This window comes from Carcharodon carcharias, chromosome 4 (assembly GCF_017639515.1).
Source record: "Carcharodon carcharias isolate sCarCar2 chromosome 4, sCarCar2.pri, whole genome shotgun sequence".
Lineage (NCBI taxonomy): Eukaryota > Metazoa > Chordata > Chondrichthyes > Lamniformes > Lamnidae > Carcharodon > Carcharodon carcharias.
In genome coordinates this window covers 22,605,867-22,621,724 of record NC_054470.1, presented here as the reverse complement: position 1 = coordinate 22,621,724, position 15,858 = coordinate 22,605,867, and the positions used below count along the sequence as shown (strand labels likewise).

The following is a 15,858-nucleotide window of genomic DNA, read 5'->3' as shown; positions in this document are numbered from 1 at the left end:
ACATGGATTTATGAAAGGGAAATCATGTTTGACAAACCTATGGGAGGTTTTTGAAGACTTAACTAACAGAATAGCTAATTGAGAACCAGTGGAAGTGGTGTATTTAAATTTTTGGAAAGCTTTTGATAAAGTTCCACAAGAGGTTAGTGTATAAAATTAAAGCACATGGGATTAGGGGTAATATTTTGGCATGGGTTGAGAATTGATTAGCAGACAGGAAACAGTAGGAATAAATTCGTCCTTTTCAGAGTAGCAGGCAGTGACTAGTGGGGTACTGCAGGGATCAGTGTTTGAGCTCCAGCAATTCACAATATATATCAATGATTTTGACAAGGAAACCAAATGTAATATTTGAGAGTTTGCTGACAACAAAACGAGGCAATAATGTGAGTGGTGAGGAGGGTGTTAAGAGGCTTCAAGGTGATTTAGACAGGTTGACTGGGTAAATACATAACCGATGCAGTACGTGGATAAGTGTGAAGTTATCCATTTGAGTAGGAAAAACAGAATGGCAGAGTATTATTTAAATGGTCACAGATGGAGAAATGTTGATGTACACTAGTCACTTAAAGCAAGCAATTGGGAAGGCAAATGGTATGCTGGCCTTCATCTCAAGGGGACTTGAGTACAGGAGCAGGGATGTCTTGTTGCAGCTGTTCAGGGCCTTGGTGAGACACCTGTACTGTGTACAATTTTGGCCTCTTTACCTAAGGAAGGATATACTTGCCATAGAGGGAGTGCAGAAAAGGTTCACCAGACTGAATCCTGGGAAGGCAGGATTGTCCTATAAGGAGGGATTGGGGCAACTAGGCCTGTATTCACTGGACTTTAGAAGAATGATAGGGGATCTCATTGAAATGTAAAAAAATCTGACGGGCTGGACAGACTGGTGCAGGGATAATATTTCCCCTGGCTGGGGGAGTCTAGAACAAGAGGTCACAGTTTCAGGAAATGGGATAGGCCATCTGGGGCTGAAATAAGGAGAAACATCATCAGAGGGTGGTGAAACTTTGGAATTCTCTAACACAGAAGGGTGTGGAGGCCAAGACACCGAATATATTTAAAGTAGAAATAGATTCTGGACACTAAAGGAGATGGAGGTGGTGGGGTCAGGGTAAAAGAGAGACAGACACAGAGAGAGAGAGAGAGACGGTGGGGATGGGGAGCATCAGCCATCATCATATTGAATGGCAGAGCAGGCTCAAATGGCTGAATGGCCTACTACTATTTTCTGTTCTCTTCAAGAGAAGGAACATTCTCTCTCTGTTTTTAATCCTGGCGTTCTCTCCATTACAGATGAACGATTACCCACGCTATATGTAGAGAAAATCTGTGGCATAACAAGTCAAATATGAAAAGTTGAAAGCTGATGGGACATTTTACTTTTAACTGCAGAAATAATACACACAACAGACATCTATTCCTTACTCTTATGGAGTCCTCTTTACATGAACAACATCCCAAAGCACTTTATAAGTATGTATAATAAAAATGGACACTTATACAGGAAAGAGGAGGTTAAGGCAAGGTAATCAAAAATACAAAGAAACAGACAAGAATTCCAAAGAGTAAAACCAAAGCAGCTAGAGGTGTCTGTAAGGGTATTGCACAGGAGGCCATGTGGAGTATTTGGGAGGGTACACAGGGCTGAAGTTTGCAGAGTTACAGCAGAGAAAAACCACAGAAGGATTTATACAGGGCCACCAAAATTTCAAATTAAATGTGTTGTAGTTCTGTGAGCCAGTGAAGGTATTTGGAGTCCAGAGTCCGCATTTCAACAGAATCCATTCAGACTGATTCAACTGCAATACTCATTTTTGAAATCTGTTTAAAATCCATTGTGGTCAGCATTTGCAGATGCAAGTCAGCATACACAAAGTTCCCTCAATATTGAAAGGGAACCACCAAGAGGAAGTCACTTGCAAAACTGTCTCAAATCTGAAGTGTTTCCTGAGTAGCTGATGAAGCCACCACACATCATGAACTGGATAGTTTTATCAGTAAGAAGGAAAATGGGTGTCACAACCTGGTCAGCTTAGCATCCACCTTAAACTGTGATACTTTGCACAGCAGTTAAGAATTTTGTTTGCACCCTGGCTCCTCAGGTTGCAATATAAACCAATTTTTTTAAATGACTAATTACACCACTGCTGCTGACCACACATTGCAACATCTTGGGTGCATGCAGATATACAGATTTTTTTTTATCTATTGCATTGTCTCAAAACAGCTGAACAGTGCTTCAAAGCACTACTTTAATAGTGGTTCATGTACAATATTGATTCTGGTGAGGTAGGAGTTTTGTTTTACTAACAAAAGCTAATTGTGCCAGGAGCAGTCATAGTTCTGTTCACCTTAGCCATTACATTGTAACAAAAGTCAATTTTGCTTTATCTGCCACTAACTTTTGCTAATCCACCAATTTGGAATCACAATTTACAATAACAAAGGGTAGCTAATTATGTGTTAATTGGACTTTTGTTCACTACTATAAATTGAGTGCAAATTATTATACGTACATGAACATTCGATGATGGATGCCGCACCATATAAGCCTTGCCAGTCGCGCTCTCCTTTGTTATGCAATATTTCATGCTGATAAAATACTTTCATGTTTTAAAAATTGACATACTCGAAGTCAGACACTTCCAATGCAATGTAGTCATCACAGGCATACAGTGAGACCAATTCAGGGTTAAGCAACATCTACAGTCTTCACTCATCATAATCTATCGAGAAAGTTCTCCAAACATCCATGTATGAATTGGAAAGGGTTGTTTCAAACTAACATTTTTTGGCTTGATAGCTAACAACATTACTAAAAGACCCTCAGGAATTTCACTTTTCACATTATGTAATTGCTAATATCACTCCATGGGTAGGCAAAAATAAATACAAATTCTTCCTGGATTACACAATCTATTCTAACAGTCTCATGATTTTCAAATGCCTCTATTATGGTCCGAGAAGAGTAATTTTTCCCAATGGAATCTTTGGATTGGATTGTTCAAATGTTTTGTACTTTTGAAATGTGAACAAACCAACTGGCAGAGTCCATGATTCATTAGTAATTACTATAATTCAGTCTGGCACATCAGTGAATGCCCAGATGCATTACTCACGAGCTGATTCAATTGACATAATAGCATAATTGATAGCTGGACCAGCTTCTTCACAAAGGTGAGATTTTATAAGTGCCATTTATCTTCTAAGCAGATAAATGTCCCAAATATTCGTAAGAAGCATAAAACTTTCCAAGGATAAGAGTGGATTAGACCTTCCAAATCTAAACATTATTACTTGGTAACAGCTCACAATTTAGGAGTATTATGGTTTGGAATATAACTTTGCCACATATCCCATAGCTGGGTACAGAGGTTGAAACTTCTCAATCTACCCGTGTAGTCCGCATTTCATACATACTGCCAAGAAATCAGAGGGAGTAAACAAAACACACTGGTTACACTAAAACTATTGATTAAAAAATGAGCATGCCCGAGCATCCTGGTTAGTCCCCTCCCTGATCTAGCACATCAGTGAATGCCCAGATGCATTAGCCATGAGCTGATTCATTTGGCATAATAGCATAATTGATAGTTGGACAAGCTTCTTCACAAAGGTGAGATTTTATAAGTGCTAGGTTGGCTCAGTTAGTGCACCCCAATCTGAAGCACGTTATAAAAGCAATGTTAAGAGTGTACACCACCCCCATATCAATGGGGAGAGGGGAAAATAATGCTGCAAAATTGTTCCTTTGACAGTTAAGTATTTGACTATTATCCTGTTTCATTTTAATGTCTGGCTTCTAGAAATAAAAATCATTTAAAAGACTGAATTATAGTAATTGCTAATGAATCATGGACTCTGCCAGTTGGTTTGTTCACATTTCAAAAGCACAAAACATTTGAACAAACCAATCCAAAGATTCCTTTGGGAAAAATCACTCCTCTTGGACTGTAATAGAAGTATTTGATCATGACTGAGTTCTCAAATGCTGTATGTGAAGAGAGATGTCACTAAATGGATTTCAGTGAACTGGGTCCATCATCCCAATTGACCCTTTCTTTCCGGAACAGCAGTCTTATGAAGTCCCCATAACAATATCCAGTAAGAATCAATTATTCATTCTAGCAATCCAATTCAGGAGATGATCACTGTTAATGGCCGGGGACCATGAACCTACACAGAATTACAAACAAAAAAATTACACGTGCAAACCTGCTTCTTAGGGTAACCAGTCAAAAGTTGGTGTTTATTTTCTATGAGCAGTAGTCTCAAAAGCATGTGCCTATCCTGTCCCTAAACTCTCTCAAACACTAACCAATCTACATACGAACATACAAATTAGGGGCAGGGGTAGGACACTTCAGCCTCTCAAGACTGCTCTGCCATTCAATACGATCATGGCTGATCTGAATGTAACATCAACCTGTAACACAACACCAACACATTCCTGCCTACCCCTTTTAGTCAAGAATCTATCTAGCTCTGCCTTTAAAATATTCAAAGACTCTCTTCCTCAAAAGGTGGTGGAAGCAGAGTGCCAAAGACTCACAACACTCTGAAAATTTCTCGTGTCTTAAATGAGCGGCCCTTTATTTTTAAAAGCTGACCCCTAGTTCTAGATTCTCCCACAAGAAGCACCTCTCCACATCCAACCTGTCAAGACCCTTCAGGATCTTAAAGGTTTCAATTAAGTCGCCTCTTACTCTTCTAAATTCCAGTGGATACAAGCCTAACCTGTCCAGCCTCTCCTCATAAGAAAACCTGACCATTCCTGACATTAGTCTAGTAAACCTTCTCTGAACTGCTTCTAATGTTTCTTTCTTTAAAGAAGATCAGTATTGTACACAATACTCCAGATGTGGTCTCATCAATGCCCTGTACAATTGAAGCAAAATCTCCCTACTTTTGTAATCAATTCCCCTCACAATAAATGATAACATTCTATTAACTTTCCTAATAATCCACATTCTAACCTTTGATTCATGCACTAGGACACCCAGATCTCTGAATCTGAGCTCTGCAATCTCTCGTCGTCTAGATAAGCTAGATATTCTTCCTGCTAAAATGATCGATTTCACATTTGCCCACATTATAATCCACTTGCCAGATCTTTTCCCACTCACTTAACCTACGTCACTTTGTGGCCTCCTTGCATCGTCTTCACAATTTACTTTCCTACCTTTCTTTGTCATCAGCAAATTTAGCCACCATTCCTTTGGTCCCTTCGTCCGAGTCATTGTATATAAATTGCAAAAGGTTGAGGCTCCAGCACTGATCAATGTGGCATACCACTTGTCACATCCTGCCAACCAGAATAACCCATTTATGCCAACTCTGCTTCTTGTTAGCTAACCAAGCTTCTATCCATGCCAATAAGTTACCCCTACACCATGAGCTTTTATTTTCTGCAGTAACCTTTAATGTGGCACTTTATCAAATACCTTCTGGAAATCTAAGCACAGTACATCCACTGGTTCCCCTTTACCAACAGCACTTGTGACTCCCTCAAAGAACTCCAATAAATTGGTTAAACATGATTTCCCTTTTACAAAACCATGTTGACTCTGCCTGATTGCCTTGAATTTTTCCCAAGTGCCCTGCTATAACATCTTTAATAATATCTAACATTTTCCCTTCGACAAACGTTAGGCTAACTGGCCCATAGTTTCCTGTTTTCTGTCTCCCTCCCTTGTTTGAATAAAGGAGTTATATTTGCTATTTTCCAATCTAATGGAACCTTTCCCAAATCTGGGGAATTTTGGAAAATTAAAACCAATGCACCAACTCTCTCACTAGCCACTTCTATCAAGATCTTGGGGCGAAGCTCATCTGGGCCTGGCGATTTGTCAGCCTGCAACCCCCAACAGTTTGCTCAATACCATTCCCTGGTGATTGTAATTTTCCCAAGTTCCTCTCTCCCATTTCCTGATGTACAGCTGTTTCCGGGATGTTACTTGCATCCTCTAGTGAAAAGAGAAGCAAAATTCCTGTTTAATTCATCTGTCATCTCCCTACTTTGCATTATCAATTCCCCAGATGCGCACCCTATAGGACCAATGCTCACTGTGAACTGTCTTCTTATTTAAATATCCATAGAAACTCTTATTATCATCTTTATATTACTGGCTAACTTTCATACTCTAATTTTTCCCTCTTTATTAATCTTTTTGTCATTCTTTGCTGCTCTTAATATTCTTTCCAATCTTCTGACCTGCCACCTGTCTTTGTGTAATTATGTGCTTTTTCTTTAAGTTTGAAACTGTCTAACATTTTTTAGTTAACCATGGATGGTGGGCCCTCCCCTTAGAATTTCTCTCTCACTGGAATGTATATATTCTGTGTATTCTGAAATATCTCTTTGAATGTCTGCCACTGAACTTCTGTTGACATATCCCTTGACCTCATTTGCCAGTTCACTTTAGCTAGCACTGCTTCCATGCCCTCAATTGCCTTTAAGTTTAAAATACTAGTTTTGGACACACTCATTTCTCCCTGAAATGATGACATGATCTCTGCCTCAATTCCTAAATGAATGCATTCCATTGCCAGATGACCAGCCCTCTATGTAAATATTTTTTTCCTGCACTCTGATGTAGGAATAAATGAGTTTATTGACAATGTCCCCTCGTCTTAGAGCTTTCAATCACTGGGAAGCCGTTAATTTCAAGTCATCCCTCCTCCACTTCTCTTCTAATTGGAAAAAAACAACTTAAATTTTAAGTCTTTCTTTGTATTTGCTCAAACCAGGCAACATCCCAGCAAATCTGTGCTAAATCCTCTCTCCAGCTTCAACATGCTTTATCTTGTGTATAGCTCAAAACTACACATAGCATTTCACAGCTTTTGTGACCTCTTGATCTGATGATTTAACACAAAGGTATTATCTCCAAGTACATTCTCCAATTTGTAAGTATATTAAATATAGCCTTAAAATCACTCAATGGGCAATAAATAGCCTTGCCACCATCATCCATGTGGCAAGAAATAATACAAAAAGTTATCCAGGCACAAAGCCATCCATTTATCAAGTTTCTCTCCTCTAAACAGCTTCAAAGGACTGAATGACCCTCATGTAGGTGACCCAAGATGTACACACTGCTCCAGATGGGTGAATCTATATCTTCAGCATAGCCTCTGGGACTGGAATTCAGCTGATTTATTAATATTGCCCAGAATGCAATTTGTTTTTTTATTGCCACTTGTTATAAACTCATAGGTCTACAATAAATATTCTTCAGTTAGGTGTTACCAGTCACTCCCATGAACAGATTGTGGCTAAGATCTCATAAGCATCATTAATGCCTAACATCAACTTTTAAGAACAGGGTTGGGATTGTAACAATAGACCATTTACTGGATGAGCCAGTGCTTGGATTCCTGCCTTTTCACAAGACAGACTGACCAAGTACATGAAACCATGACAAGAGAATACAAAAACAACTTGTTTATATAGCACCTTTAACATTGTTAAGCTACTGAAGGCGCTGCACAGGAGTGGTATCAAAAAATGTGGCACAGAACCACAAAGTTTAGTCAAAGAGGGAGGTAGAGAGGGGGATAAGTTTAGGGAGGGAATTCCAGAGTTCAGGGCCTTGGCAGCTGAAGGTATGGGCAGCAATAGTGAAACAATTAAAATCATGGATGCTCAAGAGACCAAAATTGGAGGAGCGCAGTTACCAGTTTTAAGGTTGGAGAAGATTACAGAGATGGGGGTTGGGGGAGGGGCAAAGTTATGAAGGGATTTGAAAACGAGGGTGAGAATTTTAAAATAATGGCATTGCTTAACTGGGAGCCCCAGTGAGGCCAGAGCTAATAAGTGAACAGGACTTGGTGTGAGTTAAGCAGAGTTTCAATGACCAAGTTTATGGAGGCTAGAATGTGGGAGGCTGATCAGGGACATGTTAGCATAGTTAGGTCCAGAGCAAACAAAAACATGGACAAAGGTTTCAGCAAATGTGTTGAGGCATGGAGGTAGGGTCCAATGTTATGAAATGGGTGATCTTAATGACAGTGAGAATATATAGTTGGTATCATATTTCACCCCAAGATGATCTTTCCCAACAGTTTAGTTCAGCCTCAAACAGCTTTCCGGGAGAAAGATGAAGTCCCTGACTAAGGAACAGAGCTTGTGGCAAGTACCAAAGCTAATGGCTTTGTTTTTCTCATTATTTAGTTGGAAGAAATTTCTGCTTATCCAGGACTGGATGCCAGCCAATCTAGAGACAATGGAGTGGTTGAGAGAAGTGGTGGTGCGGTAGAACTGGGCTTCATCAGCATTTGTGGAAACTGATACTGTGTTTTCAGATGTTACAGAGCAGTGAAGGAGCTCTTTGCACTTCTTGTTTGAAGGCAAGAAGAAGCCAGGGCTTATCTTTGCCTTTCATAATGATTTTGGAATATTGAGCAGTTTTGGCTGACGAGAGCAGGACCATATAGTGGTTTATGTGGTTCAGCCAGATCTAATGGTGAATGACTAAACCAGTTGTCCACCATATCCCTTCAAGTCTGCTTCTCTTGGATTTAGCGGAGATATGGGCTGTACCAGGGACAACAATGAGGGTGAGTGTGTAATGGTTTTAATGGGACCTCTGAGGTGGAAATGAGGTAGGACAAAGCAAGCCACTTGATTAATGCCTCATCTTCCCATTAAACATACACTCCCTTCATCACTTTTTGAAGGCTGCTACTCAGTCTGTACCCACCATCCTATTAGGCAGTGCAATCCAGATCCTATCCACTCTCTGACTCACCATGGCTACACTGTGTACCATCCACAAGATATACTGCAAAACATCACCAAGACTTCTTCAACAGCTCCTCCCAAAACCATGGTCTCTACTGTCTAGAAGGGCAAGGGCAGAAGGGATTAGGAACACTATCACCTGCAAGTTCCCTTCAAGTCACACACCAGCCTGACTAGGAAATATGTCATCATTCCCTCACTGTTGCCAGATTAAAGTCCAGGTACTCCCTACCTAACAAGTGCAGCGGTTCGAGAAGGTTGATCACCACCACCTTCTCAAGGACAATTAAGCACTTGCAGTAAATGCTGGCCTTGCCAGTGACACCCCCATCTTATGAACAAATAATAAGGAAGGTGATTTGATAAAGGTGTTTAAAATTGGGAAGGGTTAAGATGAAGTACATAAAGGGAAGCAGTTTCCAATGGCTGAAGGAGCAAGAACAAAGGGCAAAAGAACTAGAGATGACATGAAGAAAAGCTCTATTACCCAAAGAGTGGTTAGGATTTTTTTTTTCTTGGGGGTGTGAATGTGGGTGTCACCAGCTAGGCCAGCATTTATTGCTCCATAACGAATTGCACCTTGAAGGTGGTGGTGATCCACCTTCTTGAACTGCTGCAGTCCATGTGGTGTAGGTACACCCACAGTGTTGTTTGGAAGGGAGTTCCAGGATTTTGACCCAGTGACAGTGAAGGAACAGCAATATGGTGAGTGACTCGGAGGGGAACTGCCAGGTGTCAGTGTTCCCATATAACCACTGCCCTCTTTCTAGGTGGTAGAGGTCATGGGTTTGGAAGATGCTGTCGAAGGAGCCTTGACAAGTTGCTGCAGTGCATCTTGTAGATGGTACACAATGCTGCCACTGTCGGTCGAGGATAGGGTGCCAATCCAGCGGGCTTTGTCCTGGATGGTGTCAAGCTTCTTGAGTGATGTTGGAGCTACACTCATCTAGGCAAGTGGCGAGTAGTCACTGTCTGATAGGGTGGTGGATACAGATTCAATGAGCCCTCAAAAGGGAATTAGATTAATTCTTAAGAAGAAAAAATTGCAGGAATACAGAACTTGGTGAGTCAAACTAACCAGATTGGTCTTCAATGGGCTCACTGACCTCTTTCTTTATTGTATTATTCTATAAGATCAGTCACTGAAGAAATGTAACAGAGGGCCAAAGGCTAGATGATCGGGACTTTCCCCCATCCCCCACAAGGGTGGACTCAAGGAAGTAGCGTTGGGAAATGGAAGCGTGATGTGGGTGAAGAGCCACTGATTACAAGGAAGTGGTCTGAAATAGCCCTGTGATTGCTATGATGGGAGTAGAGAGAACACATGACGTGGCAAGGCAAGGGGGTGGCCATGAATATGGGTAGGAGAGTTTATTTGGAGGGAAAGGCTAAGGGAGGGTAGGAGGCCAGTGAATTCAGGAGAGAGCTTACTGGATTAAGATGGAGGTTGAAGTCACAGGATAAGAGGCCCCCTGTGCAGTGAGGGAGGAAAGCATTGAAGATACCTCAATAAGTAAACTTACCTTACTTGGGTAAATAGTGAATCATAATTTTAAATGGTATGAAAGGAATGGAATAAGGTGAAATAAGGGCCAATAGGAGCATGGGATAGACCAAGGTGTGATTTAGTGATATTCAGCACAGGGCCAACATGAATATCTGGATACAAAGTGGTGAAAGTATAGTCAGGTGGGGAAGCTTCTTTTTAAGGGGGATGATATTATTTCCCTTTCGCCAGATTTCCATCAAGGCCATGATGTTGATGCAAGCATCCACAACAAGCTCACGGATGGCAAGGACCCTGTTCACAAGTGAACGAACATCAGACATCAGACACAGAAATGCTGAACTGACTCTTCCTCTATCTGATGAGGATTAGCTTATTGAGTTGCTAAAGCTGGTTTGGAAACTCACTGCAGCTATTTTGCCCATTTGACTAAACCCCACCATAGCAATCACAGGGCTATTTCAGACCACTTCCTTGTAATCAGTGGCTCTTCACCCAAGTCACACTTCCATTTCCCAACCCTACTTCCTTGAGTCCACCCTTGGGGGAGAAAAGTCCCAATCATCTATTCTTAGATTAAGTGCACACACCACCACAATTTGAGTTTGACTACTCTCCATTGTTTCAAGACTAATGTGAAATGGTGAGTGCACAACTGAGATCTACTTCTTTTTAGTACTCCCTGATTGTCCTAATCAACATAGTTCTGTGCCTCCCTGGAAATGACCAATTATATACTAAAACATAAATTTATAATGCCATAGCTATACCATAATCACTCTTAAACCAAATAGGTAAAAAATCCAATGTGTTGCACTGCCTCATGTTGTTCAGACAGATTGAATGGTTGTACAATGTTCATCCTAGATTTTTGTTTTGGAAGATCACTCATTAGCTAAAAATAAAAGCAAAATACTATGGGTGCAGGAAATCTGAAACAAAAACAAAATGCTGGAAAAACTCAGCAGGTCTGGCAGCATCGGCGGAGAAGAAAAGAGTTGACGTTTCGAGTCCTCATGACCCTTCGTCATGAGGACTCGAAACGTCAACTCTTTTCTTCTCCGCCGATGCTGCCAGACCTGCTGAGTTTTTCCAGGTAATTCTGTTTTTGTTTTGTATTAACACAATGGGAACAACCACTATCTACATCGCCCCATCATTTGAGTAATATTTATGTAAAGGGATACAAAAGCCATTGACAATTTAATTAATAAAAGCTTGTGCAACATTTTTTAGTTCTAATAACGAACAGAAGAAAGACTGCTTTAAATTAATAGCTATAACCAAAATATCTCTCCCTCAGAAAAAAAAGGAACTTTTTGTCCAGGAGAGAATCACTGAAGTTTTCTCCCCTGGAAAGAGATGTTTTACATTTTGCCAAAAAAAAAACCTGCTTGGAGCTCTGTACTGCTCTCCCGCCTGGCTAGAACAATGTGCACAATGTCTAGCTCAGAATAGCCAACAAACCAAAGCTGAAATATAAATACTTAAAATCTGTATATTTAAGCAGTCAGCTGGAAATTAGGTCACTAAAGCAGGTCTTTTGTAGCAGGTAGGTGCAACCTTATCCACAGGTACCACGTTAGTGAAACATTCTCAGCCGCAAATTGCCCCAGTTTATTTGAGACAGAACATTTCTTACCTTCCCACCCAGTCAACATTGTTCATTTTAAAAAGTAATAGGAAAGGTTACCTCTAACTTTTGCTGCTCCTACAAGCTTCCAAGTTAGCCCAATTCTGGCCTCTTGTGCATTTGTGATTTTAACTGTTCCCACATTGGTGGCCACACCGTTAGTTGTCTAGGCCCAAGCCCTGGAATTTCTTCCCTCCACCTCTCTTTTCTCTTTAGAACCGACCTCTTTGGCCAAGCTGTTGGTAACTTTCCTAATATTACCTTATGTGGCCTGGTGTCAAATTTTGTTCGATAATGTTCTTAAAGTGTCTTGGGATATTTCATAAAGTTAAAAGCACTTTTTTTTAATGTAAGCTGTGGTTATATGTTATGAATTAACTGACAATTCTGTAAACAGGTTTGGTACTGGGCTGTGGATGTACAAAAATCAATGGCTTTTTCAGTATTCACAATTAACTAAAAATAAAATTTAACCAACAAGAATAATGAATTTGTGCATGAATCTGGTAATAACATAATCTACATTGCTAGTTCCAAACCCCTTTAAATTTGTCAGATGCTACTAGCAAAGGAATTGGTTACACACAAGTCATTGAGAATGCACATCCGGATCTTTAGCTAGAATACTAGACAAAATAGTTAACAGAATCATGTTTCTCACGTTGCAAATTAGCACGAGGTAAAGGGGGTCATACAACAATCTCCTAGAGAAATTCATATAACTTATGTTCCAATTCATTGTTACACCATGAACCTTAGCTAAACAGGCAACGTTCTTGCTCCCAAACCATGGAGGTGAAGTGGGTGGGGGCAGTGAAGTTTGATACCAAGTGGTAGTTTTGACTGGCAGTAAAATCAAATTAATCTATAACACACTTGTAAAATGTCGAAGGTCCATTTTAACGGCAAGGTATGTTTAAGTTGTTATTTTTGCTGCTACATTTCGAAACGATTAAATTTAGAAAAACTCGTATCCTGTTCATTTAGATATTTTATACCAAACAAACCAGATTTTTTGGTTTAAAAAAATGGCAATTGCTCCCAGGCGTGCTCATCATCCTCCAGAAGGGCGAACTGCAAAGTAAACAATCGGGGGTGGGGGGGGGGGGGTCATACGCTTTTGTTCAGCTAGATATTCCCGCAGCACATCCATGCTCCTGATCATAGCGGATGAAGGGTGCCCTTCGGGAGATCTCCAAGACGCACTAGTCTGAACAGAATAGCTGGTACAGGTCTGAAATTGCCAACCGCGGTGCTTACACGATTCAAGAAATAGTTTTAGGTGGACAGGCTTTGTTTTGATTTAGAGGTGTTAACTGGCACTTTTGAACGGACTGCGGTCTACATCACCCCGAGCGGAGAAACCCCTCTCCGTTCCTGCACAAAATACTGTACAATTACATGAGCAAGTCGCATAAAAATTTGGCTTAATTAATGCTTTAAAGTAATATTTGAAGGAAGCCCTACAATTATGGTCGCTAGTGGTAAGCCACAAATGTTTTAGTCGCGCACGCACAAGGAATGACAAACTGACATTGGGGGGAAAAAAAAACATGTTGCAGATCCATTCAACCCACCAGATCTTGGAGGATAGTTTTTAACGTTAACACCAGGTCACAACTTGACAGCAAAATAAGTGAGCCTGGTGCAGACTGAGAGGCGTTTAATAGTTTTAACCGTATACACCATAACGGAGTGGAAGTCGAGGTGGTTAAGAATTTGTCAGTCGCAGGGGGCAGATAGGTCCTGAACCCCACCCACGGAACTGAATTGCGTTGACACCAAGAGGAGGGGAACCAACTCTATGACATTTACCCTCATTTATCTCCAAATTCTTTCCTTTTGCTGGGGAAAAATGTGAAAAAAATAGGCTGACTGGGAAACAATTACATTTAGTTAAAAAAAAAGCATGAATATTTTACTTTAAAAAAATTATATTGGTAAAGTTGAGGTTCTGGGCTCAGAGTTACAATGACAGCCGTGAAGATAAGCTTCGAGCCCAAGAGAGATTTTATATTAAGTTCCCTTTGGGAAAAAGATCTAAGATCAATGAGTCTGTATTCTAACTTCATATAGACATGTAGGGAAAAGGCACCTTACCTGGTTTGGCTGGTTTAGGCGGCGGTTTGGACATTTTTTTTGCTGCAATTAGTTTTTTATATATATAATTGTAAATGTGCTGCTGCTACAAAATTATCCCAAAAGCTTGCACCGGATTGAGGAAGTACTAACCCAGAGCGCGCGGGGTGCAACCAGGAAGTACGGCACGAGGGTGCCACGCCCCTCTGACTGAGCGTGATGACATCACGAGGAAGACACGCTCCTCACGGAGGGCGATGACATCACGGAGAAGACCAACCCCCCCCCCCCCTCTTACACTGAGAACGATGACAGCGCGATGACTGCACGAAGACCCGCCCCTCACACTGGGCGCGATGACTGCACGAAGACCCGCCCCTTACACTGGGCGCGATGACTGCACGAAGACCAGCCCCTCACGTTGAGCGCATTGACTTTGTTGTTGCTGCTGCGGAAGGCCTAGGTGGATCAGGTAATGAAAAGTTGGGTTGTCATCGAACTGAATGGTTAATTCTGTTTCTCTCTACACAGATACTTTCCGACTTTCTGAGTTTTATCAGCATTTTGTGTTTTTTAATAAAAGCTGGGTTTGAGGGGGTGGCCCATGTTTCACTCGAGCTGGAGCAGCTTCTTTCCTAATTGCCGCAGAGGTAGCCGGAGCTGGAGGATTCATAACTTCTTCCAACACCACCCCCCCCCCCCCCAACCAATCCTCTTCACTCCCCCCTTCCCAAACCCCTACCCCCCCCTTCCCAAACTCCTACCCCCCCTTCCCAAACCCCGACTCCCCCCCCCCCCACTTCCCAAATCCCGACTCCCCCCCCTACCCAAACCCCGACTCCCCCACCCCTTCCCAAACCCCTGCCCCCCCTCCCCCTCCCCCTCCCCACTTCCTCCAACTCCTCTTTCTCTGTTTACTTTCCCCTTTTCTGCTTTCCTATGAGTGGACCCGGACTACTTCTCCAGCTTTCAGCTTTATTGCAACACTGTACAAGGATGGGGACAAAAAGTCCAGGGTGGGGAGTAGAATCAGGGGAATGAATACTGAGCAGCAAATGCACTTTACCAACTTGAATGGAGTGCAGTTAAATCGCTCTTGAACCTAGAAGGAATGTCTGGGGCCTTGGACAATGAGAATGGAGGAGATGAAAGGGCAAGTGTTGCACCTGCGCCTGCATGGACAGTGCTGTGGGGGAAGAGGCGGGGATGATAAAGTATAGTGAGCCAGTGTATCAGGGAATGATCCCTTCAGAATACGAGGCTAGTTGCTTAGGATTTTGAAGAACACCTGAGCAATAGGGATGTTGCGGCGGACTGCCCCACAGCAGGAAATATAGTCCTGCAAGTATTTTTAGCTCCTTTGGCCACATATTCATGGGTGTCTAGGTCAGTTGACATAAAAGCTATGTTTCTGCAGGGTGAAAAATTTCACAAAGAAGCATAACTGAAACTGGCCAAAGAAGACAAGTGATGCAGAAGGAAAACTATGGAAAGTAAACAAGTGAGTTTATGGCCTGAATGATGCCTTGAAGTTGTGGTACTTTTCAGTGAGATCAGTTTTGCTGAAAGCAGGCTGTGTTCAACTAAAAGCAAACCCTGCAACATTTTATTGGTATCAAAAAGGGAACCTTTCTAACACATGATTTCTTAAGGGGTGGCACTGTGGAATTTGTGAGATGTGTTACGAATAAGATTAAAGTGGAATTTAAGATTGGAAATTAAGCTTCAGCAGCTTTTAAATATATTGGTTTAGACATTAAGCAGAATAGGCTTGGAGTAACTTTAAATCACCAATCCTATTGGAGAGTTCTACTATTCAGACATGATTGGTAGCAAGTTTTGATGTATTGGAACTAAGTATTATGATGAAGCACCCTAAAGTCAAAGCTA

The 15,858-nt window shown here is 41.4% G+C and overlaps 2 protein-coding genes across 6 annotated transcripts in view; one reads left to right on the top strand and one right to left on the bottom strand.

Annotated features, from left to right (window-relative positions):
* ostf1 (osteoclast stimulating factor 1) overlaps nucleotides 1–14,148 on the bottom strand; it is a 103,576-nt gene extending 89,428 nt beyond the window's left edge. The window contains exon 1 of one of the 2 annotated variants that reach the window (XM_041186492.1): nucleotides 13,990–14,148. In XM_041186492.1, coding sequence (XP_041042426.1) covers nucleotides 13,990–14,023 — 34 coding nt within the window. In that variant the 5' untranslated portion in view covers nucleotides 14,024–14,148. The remainder of the gene's footprint in view (nucleotides 1–13,989) is intronic. The other variant, XM_041186491.1, reaches the window with a different exon arrangement.
* Nucleotides 14,149–14,327: 179 nt separating this feature from the next.
* Nucleotides 14,328–15,858, top strand: part of LOC121277330 (nicotinamide riboside kinase 1-like) — a 30,933-nt gene continuing 29,402 nt past the window's right edge. For 3 of the 4 annotated variants that reach the window (XM_041186665.1, XM_041186667.1, XM_041186663.1), the window contains exon 1: nucleotides 14,328–14,440. The gene's annotated coding sequence lies outside the window, so the exon portion shown is untranslated. Of the gene's footprint in view, nucleotides 14,441–15,385; nucleotides 15,470–15,858 lie in introns of all 4 variants that reach the window. The other variant, XM_041186664.1, reaches the window with a different exon arrangement.